The 16,701-nt window shown below is 45.6% G+C and overlaps 1 protein-coding gene across 1 annotated transcript in view; it reads right to left on the bottom strand.

Annotated features, from left to right (window-relative positions):
- Window positions 1–11,040: 11,040 nt before the first annotated feature.
- TNFSF12 (TNF superfamily member 12) overlaps window positions 11,041–16,701 on the bottom strand; it is a 78,794-nt gene continuing 73,133 nt past the window's right edge. Inside the window, exons 13-14 of the mRNA XM_067469558.1 lie at window positions 14,118–14,259; window positions 11,041–12,884 (exon numbers count right to left, since the gene is read on the bottom strand). Coding sequence (XP_067325659.1) covers window positions 12,775–12,884; window positions 14,118–14,259 — 252 coding nt within the window. The 3' untranslated portion in view covers window positions 11,041–12,774. The remainder of the gene's footprint in view (window positions 12,885–14,117; window positions 14,260–16,701) is intronic.

Genomic DNA, 16,701 nt, shown 5'->3' with positions numbered 1-16,701 from the left:
TGCTCAAGATCCTGCAAGGAAGACTCCAGCAATACATGGAGAGAGAGTGGCCAGATGTTCAAGCTGGGTTTAGAAAAGGCAGAGGAACCAGAGACCAGATTGCCAATATCCGAGTGCTGGAGAATGGAGAAAGGCAGGGAGTTTCAGAAAAACATCTATTTTTGCTTCATTGACTACTCTAAAGCCTTTGACTGTGTGGATCATAATAAACTGTGGCAAGTTCTTGGTGGGATGGGCATCCCAAGCCCCCTTCCCTCTCTCCTGAGGAATCTGTACAAGGACCAAGGAGCAACAGTCAGAACTGACCACGGAACAGGAGACTGGTTCAAGATTGGGAAAGGCGTCCGGCAAGGCTGCATCCTCTCACCCAACCTTTTTAACTTGTATGCAGAACATATTATGCGAGGATGTGCAGGGCTTGATGAATGCAAAGCTGGGGTGAAAATTGCTGGAAGAAACATTAACAACCTCAGATATGCAGATGACACCACTCTGATGGCCGAAAGCGAGGAGGAGCTGAGGAGCCTTCTAATCAAGGTGAAAGAAGAAAGCGCAAAAGCTGGGTTGCAGCTAAACGTCAAAAAAACCAAGATTATGGCAACAAGAATGATTGACAACTGGGAAATAGAGGGAGAAAACGTAGAGGCCGTGACAGAGTTTGTATTTCTAGGTGCAAAGATTACTGCAGATGCAGACTGAGGCCAGGAAATCAGAAGACGCTTACTTCTTGGGAGGAGAGCAATGTCCAGTCTCGATAAAATAGTGAAGAGTAGAAACATCAGACTGGCAACCAAGATCCATTGCCTAGTCAAAGCCATGGTATTCCTTGTAGTAACCTACGGATGTGAGAGCTGGACCTTAGGGAAGGCTGAGCGAAGGAAGAGAGATGCTTTTGAGCTGTGGTGTTGGAGGAAAGTGCTGAGAGTGCCTTGGACTGCGAGAAGATCCAACCAGTCCATCCTCCAGGAAAGAAAGCCCGGCTGCTCATTGGAGGGAAGGAGACTAGAGACAAAGTGGAAGTCCTTTGGCCACATCATGAGGAGGCAGCAAAGTCTAGAGAAGACAATTATGCTGGGGAAAGTGGAAGGCGAAAGGAAGAGGGGCCGACCAAGGGCAAGATGGATGGATGGCATCCTCGAAGTGACTGGACTGACCTTGAAGGAGCTGGGGGTGGTGACGGCCGACAGGGAGCTCTGGCGTGGACTGGTCCATGAGGTCACGAAGAGTCGAAGACGACTGAATGAATGAACAACAACATAAGTACATATACATCTCATTATGTGTGCATCCAGGCAAGATAATTAAGGAAGTAGTCTGCAAACACTTAGAAAGCAATGTGGTCATTGCTAATAGTCAACAAGGATAGATCAAACACAAGTCATGCCAGACTCAACTAATCTCTTTTTTCAATAGAATTCCAAGCTGGGTAGATGCAAGGAAAGCCATGGATGGAGCATATCTGGATTTCAGGAAGGCCTTCCTTCAATATGGTTACCCATGACCTCCTGGCAAGTAAACTACTCCAGTGTGGGCTAGGCAAAATACAGTTAGGTGAATCTGTAATTCATTAAGTGAACGAACCCAGAGGGTGCTCACCAATGCATCCTCTTCATCCTGGAAAGACGTGACAAGTGGAGTGCCATCAGGAGGGTTCCATCCTGGGCCAAGTCCTGCTCAGGATCTTGATTAATGACTTAGATGAAGGGTTAGAAGGCAGGATCATCAAGTTTGTTGATGATATATGTTGAATATTTCAGAGCAGGCAAACCAGACAATCTCCACATCAATACTGACAAAGAAACAACCAGAAATACAGTTTACCCACAAGCCTAAAGAAATGACATATACAGGGTTAATCAAAATGAATAGGCCAATATTATTGCCTTAAACCATCTTATTGGCCTATTCATTTTGACTAACCCTGTATTAGAAACCAACACTTTCTCATTGCTTTATTTTCCACTAGACGAGGCCACAGCAATGCGTGGCAGGGGGCGGCTAGTATTATAGTTTCTAATATATGTAATTTCTTTATGCTTGTGGGTAAACAGTATTTCTTGTTGTAGAGATTGTCTGGTTTGCCTACTCTGGAACATGCAACATATAATTGTCATTCTTTAAGGGTCCCTTTCGAATCTATACTATATCTGTGTGTGTGTGTGTGAGAATCATATACATCTGTATCTGGCTGAATGGCTCTTTGTCAGGAGGGCTTTGATAACATTTTCTTGCCCTGGTGAAGGGAGTTGGACTGGATGGCCTTAAGTATTTTCTGATGGTCATGGGGGTTCTGTGTGGGAAGTTTGCCCCAATTCTCTCCTTTGTGGGGTTCAGAATGCTCTTTGATTGTAGGTGAACTATAAATCCCAGTAACTACAACTCCCAAATGTCAAGGTCTATTTTCCCCAAACTCCATCTGTGTTCATATTTGGGCATATGGAATATTTGTGCCAAGTCTGGTCCAGATCCATCCTTGTTTGTGTCCACAGTGCTCTCTGGAAGGAGGTGAACTACAACTCCCAAACTCAAGGTCAATGCCCACTAAACCCTTCCAGTATTTTCCGTTGGTCGTCGTGGGAGTTCTGTGTGCCAAGTTTGGTTCAATTCCATCATTGATGGAATTCAGAATGCTCTTTGATTGTAGGTGAACTATAAATCCCAGCAACTACAACTCCCAAATGACAAGGTCTATTTTCCCCAAACTCCATCTGTGTTCATATTAGGGCATATGGAATATTCGTGCCAAGTTTGGTCCAGATCCATCATTGTTTGTGTCCACAGTGCTCTTTGGATGCAGGTAAACTACAACTCCAAAACTCAAGGACAATGCTCATCAAATGCAGTGACCCTTTAATACAGTCCCTCGTGTTGTGGGAACTCTCAGACATCAAATTATTTTCATTGCTACTTCACAACTCTAATTTTGCTACTGTTATGAATCGTCATGTAAATATCTGATTTGCAGGATGTATTTTCAAAATTTTCTGTTGGTCATGGGAGTTCTGTGTGCCAGGTTTGGTTCAATTCCATCATTGATGGAATTCAGAATGCTCTTTGATTGTAGGTGAACTACATATAAATCCCAGCAACTACAACTCCCAAATGACAAGGTCTATTTCCCCCAAACGCCATCTGTGTTCATAGTTGGGCATATGGAATATTCGTGCCAAGTTTGGTCCAGATCCATCATTCTTTGTTTCCAAAGTGCTCTCTGGATGTAGGTGAACTACAACTCCCAAACTCAAGGTCAATGCTCACCAAACCCTTCTAGTGTTTCTGTAGGTCATGGAAGTCCTGTGTGCTATGTTTGGTTCAGTTCCATCGTTGGTGGAGTTCAGAATGCTCTTTGATTGTAGGTGAACTATAAATCCCAGCAACTACAAGTCCCAAATGACAAAATCAATTTTTTTGAGTGATGGTCGCTCCTTGGGTTAGTAGGTGTCTTGTGTCCAAATTTGGTGGTTTTTGAGTTATGTTAATCCCACAAACTAACATTACATTTTTATTTATATGAGATTATATAAATATTATATATATTATATTATAGTCTCAATTATAATGGTAAAAAATGGGACATACACAATTCCCTTGATCTGCTGCAGAGAATACAGAGAAGTTGAAAAAGACCTTGGACCCAAAACCTCCACCTTTTCCCTGCTTAGTATTCTGTAAACAAAAACCCACGTGGGGTGTATAGAGGCCGCCATGACAGCCTTGGCTCCGCCCACTTTGCCCGGGGATTGCCCAGTTCTCCCGAGAGTTGGGGGGGGAGCGCACATCTCGCGAGACCTTCCTCTCTTACTCTCTAAAAGGGCAAAATGAATTGGCATCTGCATAGGGAAGATTCCTTGTTTCAGTGCCATAACTCAGGGCTAAGGAATCCTGGGAATTATAGTTTTCCAAGCCTTTTTTTCCAAAGAGTGCTGATGCATCACCCAAAATGCACTTCCCAGGATCCCTAAATTAAAATATAGGTCTGCATTTTAACAGCTGAACAGAAAAAAGGAATTAAAATGCTGCAATTTAAAGAAATCATGAGTGGATGGGTAAAGCAGTTCCAAGTGGCATCAAACTGCATTAATTCCACAGTGTAGACCAGTGGTTCTCAACCTTCCTAATGCCGCGACCCCTTAATACAGTGCCTCACGTTGTGGTGACCCCCAACCATAAAATTATAATTATTGCTACTTCCTAATTATAATTGTGTTACTGTTATGAATCATAATGTAAAAATCTGAAATGCAGAATGTATTTTCATTCACTGGACCAAATTTGGCACAAATACCCAAAAACAGCACTCCATGCCGTCATGTCAGCCACATGACCTTGGAGGTGTCTATGAACAACACCGGCTCTTTGGCCTAGAAATTGAGCACCAACTCCCAGAGTTGGACACGACTGGACTTAATGTCAGGGGAAAACATTTACCTTATGTTATCCAATATGCCCAAATTTGAATACTGGTGGGGTTGGAGGGAAAATTGATTATGTCATTTGGGAGTTGTAGTTGCTGGGATTTATAGTTCACCTGCAATTAAAAAGCATTTTGAACTCCACCAATGATGGAATTGGACCAAACTTGGCACACAGAACTCCCACAACCAACGAAAAATACTGGAAGGGTCTGGTGAGCACTGGCCTTGAGTTTGGGAGATGTAGTTCACCTGCATCCAGAGAGCATTGCAGACTCACACAATGATGGATCTGGACCACACTTGGCAGAGATACTCAATATGCCCCAATGTGAACACTGGTGGAGTTTGGGGAAAATAGACCTTGACATTTGGGATATGCAGTTGCTGGGATTTATAGTTCACCTGCAACGAAGAGCCCTTGCTTGCTCCGCACCCCTGCCGGCCGGCGAGAGAGCGGAGCAGGCCAGGGCGCCTGGCCACCATTTTGGAGGGGGCGTGGCCAGCCAATGTGGCTTTGCGACCCCCAGAAAATGGCCAAACGACCCCCCGAGGGGTCGCGACCCCCAGGTTGAGAACCGCTGGTGTAGACGCACCCAGATTTGCAATGGATTGGCTTGGATTGAGTTTAGGATTTCCCATCCCCAAACTGAGACGTATGGTGCTTCTCTACATTTACTTACTTACTTACTTTTACTTTACTTACTTACTTAAGTGATCCCTCGTATTCCGAGTAGGATAGTCTTCCAAGATCAGTGTCTTCGTGGTGGGCCCGTAGGTGGCTGTGGAGCCCTATTATTGACCTGCATCTTCTCCCACAGTGAGGGCATTGGTTTCCAGGTGGAAGGCGGTCCCGGTCGGGGTTGGCTTGACGCGCCTTCCTCTTGGCACGTTTCTCTCTTTCGCCCTCCATTCGTGCCTCTTCAAATTCTGCAGCACTGCTGGTCACAGCTGACCTCCAGCTAGAGTGCTCAAGGGCCAGGGCTTCCCAGTTCTTAGTGTCTATGCCAGAGCTCAGGCAGTGTTGTATTTTGGTGTCAATGTTGACTTTGGTGGAGAGGTGGCTGCCAAGGGAGCAGAAATGGTCCACATCCCCTGTTCAGCCTTTCGACTGACCAGGAGGACCTCTGTCTTACCTGGATTCAGTTTCAATTTGTTCGCCCTCTTCCAGTCCAACGCAGTGTCCAAGCACCGGTTCAGAACCTGAATGTCACGTTGCCAGGGCTCTATCTTATTTAGGTAGAGCTGAATCAAACTCCCAGCCAAAACCAAGGTTACAACTACATCTATTATAGAACTCCAGTATGCTGATGACAACATTGTCTGTGCACATTCAGAAGAAGACCTACAAGCCACTCTAAACACCTTGGCAGAAGCATACGAGAAGCTCGGCCTGTCATTAAACATCAAGAAAGTGCTCTTCCAGCAGTCACCAGCCAATCCCTCTCCAATGCCAGAAATACAGCTTAATGGTGTAACATTAGAAAATGTGGACCATTTCTGCTCCCTTGGCAGCCACCTCTCCACCAAAGTCAACATTGATACCGAAATACAACACCGCCTGAGCTCTTTTCCAAATGAAGCACAGAGTGTTTGAGGTCCGTGACATCCGTAGGGATACCAAGGTGCTTTTTTTATAAAACTTTGGCCTCCCAACCCTGCTATACGCCTGCGAAACGTGGACTGACTACAGACGTCACATGCAACTCCTGGAACGCTTCCATCAGCGCTGCCTCCAGAAAATCCTGCAAATCTCTTGGGAAGACAAGCGGACAAATGTCAGCGTGCTGGAAGAAGCAAAGACCACCAGCATTGAAGCGATGGTCCTCCGCCATCAACTCCGCTGGACCAGCCACCGTCTCCCAAAGCAGTTGCTCTACTCCCAACTCAAGAACGGAAAATGGAGTGTTGGTGAACAGGAAAAGAGATTTAAAGACGGACTCAAAGCCAACCTTAAAAACTCTGGCATAGACACTGAGAATTGGGAAGCCCTGGCTCTTGAGCACTCCAGCTGTGATATCGAGCCGCTTTTAGGAGGATCTCCCCAGCCGAGGAGATCCCGAGGACCGCACCAAAGAGGGTCCCTGAACCTTGGCGAGGGCAGCGAAGCCAATTCCAGCAGCAGAAAATATTAAAAAATAATAAATCCTCACCAAAGTGGAAGAAGATGGCGACCGAGGCATTTTTATTAGCGATTCAGCTGAGATCGGATGCATTGTAGGAATAGTTCCACCACAAGCATACCAGCACAGAGTTTACAGGCAATTTTATATGCAAAATGCAGGAAAACATTTCAAATTTTTCCGCCCGCCCCTCTCCGCCCGGCTTCTTGCTGATTGGTTAGGCATTGTTTTGGCCAGCAAAGGTTGATTTCATTAAGAAAGGTTTTCCTGCCTTAGATCTGATAAGGTGTGTCTTCTGATGGATTTTGAGAAAGGAACAAACAGGGACCCCTGGGGTCAGCCTTGTCCCTTTGTGATTCAATCAAAATGTCCAAAGAAACTTCCCTGCCTGCCAGACAAAACTCAGAAAGCAAACAAGAGGATGTTTCAACTAGTTATTGTCCATGCAAAGTGTTTGGTCATTTGGCTGGTTTCGAGGAAGCTTGGCTCTCCCTCAGGCATTTAACAGTTCCTGGTCACATTTTTCTAGGGCAAAAGTCAGGGGGGCAAGGCAGGAGAGCAAGCAATATTTCATAGCAAGATACATACATTCAAATCATAAGCATTTCATAGCAACAAAACTCCATCTTTGTCCCACATCCCAAGTATATTTAATAAGAGGATTAATTTTCATGAAGAAGCCTGAAGTCCAATGTTTTAAAACGTCTTTGAGGAAAGTTCATGAGAGAGATAGTATGTACTGAAGTCCAAGACATGCAGGCAGAGAGTCCATGATCATTGGGAAGGCTGGCAGATGAAACCCCAGCTGTGCTGCAACTGATTCACACTTTGGTCCTTGGGAAACTACAACTCTCACAAAGGGCAGAAGTCCCAAGATCCAGCCGTTTCCCAAAAAGCCTCGTGGGGTCCTTGTTGTTGTCAGTGCTTTGGCAATGTGACCAAGACTTAACCCCTATTGTGCAGTCTGGTACCTTTGTCCTTTGCAGAACTATATCACCATCCCTTGTTGGGAGCGGGGGCATGCTCGATGTCAGCTGGAAGTCAGCTGTGACCAGCAGTGCTGTAGAATTTGAAGAGGCATGAATGGAGGGCAAAAGAGAGAAACATGCCAAGAGGAAGGTGTGTCAAGCCAACCCTGACCGGGACCGCTTCCCACCTAAAAACCAATGCCCTCACTGCGGGAGAAGATGCAGATCAAGAATAGGGCTCCACAATCACCTACAGAGCCACCGTACACTACACACTGACCCTGGAAGACCATCCTACTCGGGCACCGAGGGATCGCCTAAGTAAGTAAGTAAAAGTAAGTAGTTTGTACTTGATGTACTATAAATCCGGGGGGGGGGGGGGGGGGCCGTGTTTAACAACATATTGTACTAAGGAGTAGAAAAAGAAACTCATTGGATGGAAAGGGATTTAATTCAGAGTAAAAAGGCCCTGGACTGATTGACTGTCAGCCAGAACTCTTCCCAGAAGTGTGGCTTGGACTGTCAGAGCCCATTGCCATCCATGCGTTTGAAGCATTCTCCGCTAATTGCGTCGTAGGAAAAAGGAATTGAATGCGCTGATTAGGCTTGGAGAATAATTCCTTTGTTTTCCTCGCCGATTGCGGTTCTCCGAAGGCCGTCCTTTTCTCCGAATGGCCTTGAGAGCAAGGACAAAAAAGAAATTTCCCTTCGGAGAGGAATGCTCTGCATTGCCAAATGTGGTTCGTTGCGCGCTGTCCATTTTAATGCAGTTTGACACCACTTGAGCTGCCGTGGCTCAATGAGATGCAGTGATGGGAGTTATAGTTTTGCAAGGGCTTTAAGCCTTCTTTGTCTGCTGCTCCACCAAATCACAAATCTCAGGATTCCAAAGCAGTTCAAGTGATGTCAAAGTGTATTAAACCTACACTGTAGACCAGGCATGAGCAAACTTGGGTCCTTCGGGTGTTTTGGACTTCAACTCCCACAATTCCTGGCCTCAGGCCCTTTCCTTTTCCCCCTCAGCCGCTTAAGCGGCTGAGGGGGAAAAGGAAGGGGCCTGAGGCCAGGAATTGTGGGAGTTGAAGTCCAAAACACCTGACGGGCTGAAATTATCCCATGCCCAGTTATGAATTATTATGAATTGTAATGTAAATATCTGATATGCCGGATGTATTTTTATTCACTGGACCACATTTGGCACAAATACCCAATACGCCCAAATTTGAATACTGGTGGGGGTTGGAGGGGAGATTGATTTTGTCATTTGGGAGTTATAGTTGCTGGGATTTATAGTTCACATACAATCAAAGAGCATTCTGAACTCCACCAAGGATGGAATTGAACCAAACTTGGCACACAGAACTCCCATGACCAACAAAAAATACTGGAAGGGTTTGGTGGGTACTGACCTTGAGTTTGGGAGTTGTAGTTCACCTACATCCAGAAAGCAAACATTGATGGATCTGGACCAAACTTGGCACGAATCCTCAATATGCCCAAATGTGAACACTGGTGGAGTTTGGGGAAAATAGACCTTGACATTTGGGAGTTGTAGTTGCTAGGATTTGTAGTTCACTTCCAATCAGAGAACATTCCAAAACCCACCAACGATAGAATTACTGTAATTTTGCTACTATTACGAATCATAATGTAAACATCTGATACGCAGGATGTATTCTCATTCACTGGATCAATTTTGGCACAAATACCTGATATTCCGTGTTCTGTCGCGCACTGGGTCTGTAAAGAATTTCCTTTAGAACAGGACGTGCAACCTTTGCCCAGCGGGAAGCTAGGGGGCCCAAAGAGAAGCTCTTAGGAATTTTCCACCACAAACAGTCTTTAGAGGGCTTGTGAAATATAATAAAGTGTTTTATTGAGGAACAATCAAACAAAAACTCTTCTTGTATTGTCAAAGGCTTTCATGGCTGGAATCACTAGGTTCTTGTGGGTTTTTTCGGGCTATATGGCCATGTTCTAGAGGCATTTTCTCCTGACGTTTCTCCTGCATCTGTGGCAAGCATCCTCAGAGGTAGTGGATAGTGCTTCCAGGCTTTTAAGATGTGCCTGGTTGTTTCCTCTCTGCTGTTTTGCTGTTGTAATTTTAGAGTTTTTTTAATACTGGTAACCAGGCACACCTTAACACCTCTCAACAAAAGATTCCCCCAGGTTCAGCAAGGCCTTCAAATGCTAATGAAGGTGGTCAGTTGAAACATTCACACCTAGCTCCAGCAGAGAAGAGCTCTTTGCCCCACCCCAGTCATTCCACAGATATATAAACCCATTGTCCTAATTCCAACAGACCTCACTACCTCTGAGGATGCTTGCCATAGATGCAGGCGAAACGTCAGGAGAAAATGCCTCTAGAACATGGCCATATAGCCCGAATAAACCCACAAGAACCTAGAAATTCCTCTTGTCTTCAAAAGGTTAAACAAATGCTTCCAGGCTTTTGTGCAACTGGTGGCTACTAACTGTTATTTTACTTTAAAGGAAAATCCCTTTCTAACTTCTCCCAGGCTGACTGTGAACCTAAACCTAACTGATGTGGGCTCCACTACCGGGTTGAACTGCGTCTCAAAGCACCGAGTGGACCTACCAGCAAGGCCTGTAGTCTCTTCAGCTGGAGTTCTATGATATTCAAAGCTGTTTTTCCCTCCGAAATTCCTCAGAGCTTTAGGGCTGTTTCCCTGGGGATCTTTGGGAATCTTTGGATGCTCTTAAGACTGTTTTTCCCCGGAAAGTCTTGGATGCTTTTAAGACTGTTTTCCCCCGGAAAGTCTTAAGGGTTGAAGCTTTTCATAGAATCATAGAATCAAAGAGTTGGAAGAGACCTCATGGGCCATCCAGTCCAACCCCATTCTGCCAAGAAGCAGGAATATTGCATTCAAAGCACCCCTGACAGATGGCCATCCAGCCTCTGTTTAAAAGCTTCCAAAGAAGGAGCCTCCACCACACTCCGGGGCAGAGAGTTCCACTGCTGAACGGCTCTCACAGTCAGGAAGTTCTTCCTCATGTTCAGATGGAATCTCCTCTCTTGTAGTTTGTACAGGGGAAGCTTGCACACGTCCTGTACATTAGCTTTCCTTGCTGAGACTAACTGAAAAATGGCTCCCTTCCCTTCCCAACTGCCCTGAGCAAGGGGCGGGACCAAAACTTAACAATGATGGACAGGCGACTTGCCCTATGACTGCAACCGAAGGAAGCCACCTATCTGCAGAGTCCCTGAAACCCAGGGCTACAAGCAAACATTTAATACAAAGCAAATAAATTTGGAGCTCCTGGTACGGCCGTACCAGCACATTCCCAAATTTGAATACTGGTGGGGTTGGGGTGGGTTGATTTTGTCATTTGAGAGTTGTAGTTGCTGGGATATATAGTTCACCTGCAATCGAAGAGCATTCTGAACCCCACCAGTGATAGAATTGGGCCAAACTTCCCACACAGAACCGCCATGACCACGTAGACGCATCCTTCAAAGTGTCATTTTTGGCTCTGTCTGAATGTACCTATTGACTGTCAATTCAACGACAGCTCTCAGCATAGCTCACATTTTATTTTAGCCTCTTTTAACCAAATCCTTTGCTTGCCACAAACCATTGCATTACAATAACATTTAAAATAGTTCCAGCCACAAACCAAGGACAACATCATTTCAAGACGACATTCTTGCAAACCTCCTCAAACCGTATTTACCACAGTTGGAAGCAATGTCCATTTCCTAAGGGGGGAAATATAGAATTCATCACGCTAGAGAATGAATCCACTTTAAATCCTGCAGAATGCTGGGATTTGTAGTTTAGTGAGACTGTTAAAGGCTCCTCCCTAAACTACAAACCCCAGAATTCTGCAGGAGGCGGCAACTGCATTTAAAGTGGATTCAGTCTCCAGTGTGATGAGGTAGCAAGCCTGGTGATTCTACTTGGGGTGCATCTACACTGTGGATTTAATGCAGTTTGGCCCCAGTTTAACTGCCCTGGCTTAAGGGTATGGGATCCTGGGAGTTGCGCCTTAGGGCAGTCTGTAGCCTTTCACTGCCAAAGAGTACAAACTACAATTCCCAGGATCTCAAAGCCTTGAGCAAGGGCAGTTGAAGAGGTGTGCAGGTACAACTGTACCAGGAGCTCCTATTTTGTTTGCTTTGCATTGAATGTTTGTTGTAAGTCCTAAGTTTCAGGGACTCTGCAGATAGGTAACTTCTTTTGGCTGCAATCATAGGGCAAGCCACCTGTCAATTATAGTTAGGTTCCCTGGTCCCGCCCCCTTTTTGGGTTTTTGGAGGGAATAGGTGCCATTTTGGGTTCAGTCCATACAAAGAAGCCTTTCATGCAGGACAAAAACCAAGAGCTCCTGTAGAAAGCTTCGTCTTCTACGGCTTGGCTGGAGAGATACAGCCCCACAGCTTGGCCGGAAGATATACAGCCTTACAGCTCCTTCGCTGAAGGACTTCAGTCAGCCATCACGGAAACCTGATTTCTTTTCCCCTGGAAGTCTACAAAGCTCTGCTTGGTAAGGGTCACTCGCGGCAGCCAGAAGCAGTTGGTACCGGGTGCAGAGGCTCCACGCCAACAGAGGCAAAGACAGACTGCCCAGATTAGAAGTTAAGGATTTCCCTATTAGCTAAAATACAGTTTATGAAGATAGTGCCTGTTCCCTGTGGACAAGATTGATAGAGAGCCAATAGACTGTTAAGAAAGCTTTAAAGTACCTGTTTGTTTTCATTAATAAAGAACTTTGTTGAACCTTTAAGCAATCTAAAGACTCTGTTTTAAGGAAATCCAAGGGCCTTTAATCTGAGGCAGCCCCGGCGTCCCATTGGGCACACGGAATTTATGTCCTGTCTACAGTCTTATGCACAGGCCCAGCGTGCGACAGTACAAGCGGTATCAAACTGCATTAATTAAACAGTGTAGATGCACCCATGGTATTATTTCTTTGTCCTTGCTGAATACAAAAATTCAAAACGAGTGTCATACAGTATGTCCTCTCTCAATTGAAGCAGCAGAAGCAATAATGCTGAAATATTGGAAAATTAAGGAAAAGAGATCCCTGGAAAGGGATCTTTGTGTCCAAGATCCTCGCTATTTATGTTCCAAATCTCTTCTTTCATAACTTGGGATTCTGTCAGTTCCACGGGAAAGTACTTAGAGAAACTACACTGCTGTTCTTTCGTTAAGACGCTTCCAGGATCCATGGCTCCATCTTCCAGCTTTGCTTAGGTGTGATTGTCCCAATTTTCTTCCATTATGGATCACACCAAACTGGCGGACCCTATAAGCGCAGCAGCCCCAAAAATGTCCCATGGGCGCTGACATCGAAAGAAGCGTTGAATCGCGGGATACGTAGGTTCAAGCGGTCTCCGTGTTGCAAGTGGAAGATTCCTAGAAGGCAAACCCAAAGGGAGGTCAGTCAGGAGGAAAGAGTCTTAGGGGCAGCCACATAACAACAACAACAACAACAACACTTGATTTGTATTCTGCCTATCGCTCCGAGGGGACTCAGGGCAGATTCCAGTATATACAGATATAAACAGACACAATGCAAACATTCAATGGCTCAAAATAATGAAACACATATAGACAGAGAAAGGTAAAGGCTTCCCCTTTCATCTCCAGCTCTGAGAGTTGGTGCACGTCTCCATTTCAAAGCCGAAGAGCCTGCGTTGTCCATAGACACCTCCAAGGTCATGTGGCTGGCATGACTGCATGGAGCGCCGTTTACCTTCGGTACCTATTGATCTACTCACATTTGCATGTGTTCGAACGGCTAGGTTGGCAGGAGCTGGGGCTAACAGTGGGAGCTCACCCAGTCTCGCGAATTCAAATTGGCCATCAAACGCAGCAGCATTGCCCAGACACGAATCAAGGAACATGAAAGGCACTGCAGACTACTTCAACCAGAGAAATCAGCCATAGCAGAGCACCCGATGAACCAACCTGGACACAACATATTATTTGAGAACACAGAAATGCTGGATCACTCTCACAACCACCATGTCAGACTACACAGAGAAGCCATTGAAATACACAATTGCAACAGCACAACAACAGAGAGGAAGCAGGCAGGGACATCTAATCACCTCTCAACAAAAGATTGCCCCAGGCACTGCCAGGCTATCAAATGCTAATCAAGGTGGTCAGTTGAAACATTCACACCTAGCTCCAGCAGACAAGAGTCCTTTGTCTCACCCTGGTCATTCCACAGATATATAAACCCCCCTTTTTCCTTGTTCCAACAGACCTCACTACCTCTGAGGATGCTTGCCATAGATGCAGGCGAAACATCAGGAGAGAATGCCTCTAGACCATGGCCATACAGCCCCAAAAAACCTACAACAACCCTATGATCATTATTTTTAGAGTCACCTGCAGTTCCAAATTCAAACACTAGGTGACAGTCTTTTCTAACCAACCAATAGTTTTTCACTTTCACTACCATGGCTCAATGTGATGGATTCATGGGAGCTGCAGTTCTGCAATGTCTTTCACCTTCTCTGCCAAATTGCAGCTCCCAAGGCTCCACAGCATTGAACCATGGAAGTTAAAGTGGAATCAAACTGCTTTAATTCTATCGTATGGATGCAACCTTAGTTGATTCAAAACAGTTCTTCTTACCTCCGCTATAGCAACTGTTGTACGCTTTTCCTGGGTGCGCAGGCATGCTCTGGACACAGCGGAACAAGATTTGATCTGGCCTCCCCACAGCCATCCTCCACAACACCTGCCCCATCGTAAAAGTGGGGTCGTGGAATAGTACCTAGGAAAGAAGAAAGGGAGAAAGAGTGAAATAGGTGTTGGTCCAGGCAAATTATGGGATTTCTTTCAGACTCACATGATTAGGGTACTTCTATCCCACGTTATTGCTATAATGTTGCAGTACAGTCTGCGGCTCCTGAAGCTGATGGGTTCACTGATGATTTAGAGAGGATTGGGGTATTAAATGTGGGATTTCCTGGGGATCATAGTGAGGAAGATTCAAGTCACGGGAATGATGAGAAATCTGACTCAGAAAATTCAGGCCTCCAAGGTCAGTCAGAGAAGCCAGAAACTGCAACATTAGATAAGGAGTTGGGTGAAGAATACTGTTTGGTTATCACCTATTGCTAACCCTTTTTTCGACACCGAAATACAACACCACCTGAGCTCTGCGAGCGCAGCATTTTTCCGAATGAAGCAGAGAGTGTTTGAGGACCGGGACATTCGTATGGAGACCAAGCGGCTTGTTTATAGAGCTATTGTCCTCCCAACCCTGCTATATGCCTGTGAGACGTGGACTGTCTACAGATGTCACATGCAACTCCTGGAACGATTCCATCAGTGCTGCCTCTGGAAAATCCTGCAAATCTCTTGGGAAGACAGGCGAACAAACGTCAGCGTGCTAGAAGAAGCAAAGACCACCAGCATTGAAGCGATGGTCCTCCACCATCAACTCCCCTGGACCAGCCACGTTGTCCGGATGCCTGACCACTGTCTCCCAAAGCAGTTGCTCTACTCCGAACTCAAGAACGGAAAACGGAATGTTGGTGGACAGGAAAAGAGATTGAAAGATGGGCCCAAAGCCAACCTTAAAAACTCTGGCATAGACACTGAGAACTGGGAAGCCCTGGCCCTTGACTGCTCCAGCTGGATGTCAGCTGTGACTAGCAGTGCTGCAGAATTTGAAGAGGCACGAATGGAGGGTGAAAGGAAGAAGCGTGCCAAGAGGAAGGCGCGTCAAGCCAACCCTGACCAAGACCGCCTTCCACCTGGAAACCAATGCCCTCACTGCAGGAGACGATGCAGATCAAGAATAGGGCTCCACAGCCACATACAGACCCACAAGAATGCTGGAAGACAATCATCCTCGGAAAACGAGGGATCGCCTAAGGAAGGAACTCTTTTTGGACTACAATTTTTATTTTTATTTTTTCACTTATTTTCATGTGTTTTTACAACAAACTGTTTGCTTATACTCTAGACTCTTGTATGGTGCTGTCGTCAGAGATGTTTCCAGGCCTGAGGTGCAACATGGGTCCATCCTTTGGACTCCTGGGATTTGTAGTTCCATAGATTCATAGAGTTGGAGGAGACTCCAAGGGCTGTCCAGTCCTACTCTATTCTACATGAAAAAATCACTCAGGCCACTCCTGACAGATGGCCTTCCATGGAGTATTTAGACTTACTAAGCTACAAATCCCAGGAGACATGGCTGTTAACGTGAGACCAAAAGTACTCTGATTGTGTTTTGTAGGAAATGCCTCTAAATGTGATCTTTCTAAGTGTATTTCTTAGAATCCCTTATGTGGAAATCCTCCAAAATCTGATATTATTCACAAGAGTGGCTGAGAGGGTGACACTTTTGTTTTCTGGTGGTTCAATGTACACAGCCTTTGTTTCATGCACAAAATTATTTTTTAAATATGCATTTAATACCTTGGCACTAAGTGTATAATAAAGTTTATATGAGACAGAAATGAAAAAACGAAATGCAAAGATACAGAATGGGGGACGCCTGGCTCGAGAGCAGGACGTGTGAAAAAGATCTTGGTGTCCTCGTGGGAAACAAGTTCAACATGAGCCAACGATGTGATGTGGCGGCAAAAAAAGCCAATGGGAGTTTGGCCTGCATCAATAAGATCCTAGTGTCTAGGTCCAGGGAAGTCATGCTCCCCATGCTCTATTCCGCTTTGGTTAGACCACAGCTGGAATATTGTGTCCAGTTCTGGGCACCACAATTGAAGAGAGATATTGGCAAGCTGGAATGTGTCCAGAGGAGGGCGACTAAAATGATCTAGGGTCTGGAGAACAAGCCCTATGAGGACCGGCTTAAGGAGCTGGGCATGTTTAGCCTGAAGAAGAGAAGGCTGAGAGGAGATATGATAGCCATGTATAAGTATGTGAGAGGAAGCCACAGGGAGGAGGGAGCAAGCTTGTTATCTGCTTCCCTGGAGATTAGGACGCGGAACAATGGCTTCAAACTACAAGAGAGGAGATTCTATCTGAACATGAGGAAGAACTTCCTGACTGTGAGAGCCGTTCAGCAGTGGAACTCTCTGCCCCGGAGTGTGGTGGAGGCTCCTTCTTTGGAAGCTTTTCAACAGAGGCTGAATGGCCATCTGTCAGGGGTGCTTTGAATGCAATATTCCTGCATCTTGGCTGAATGGGGTTGGACTGGATGGCCCATGAGGTCTCTTCCAACTCTTTGATTCTATGATTCTAT

This window comes from Anolis sagrei, chromosome 6 (genome assembly GCF_037176765.1).
Source record: "Anolis sagrei isolate rAnoSag1 chromosome 6, rAnoSag1.mat, whole genome shotgun sequence".
In the NCBI taxonomy this organism is placed as follows: domain Eukaryota; kingdom Metazoa; phylum Chordata; class Lepidosauria; order Squamata; family Dactyloidae; genus Anolis; species Anolis sagrei.
Note: the sequence above shows the minus strand (reverse complement) of the source record. Positions and strands in the feature narration are given on the sequence as shown.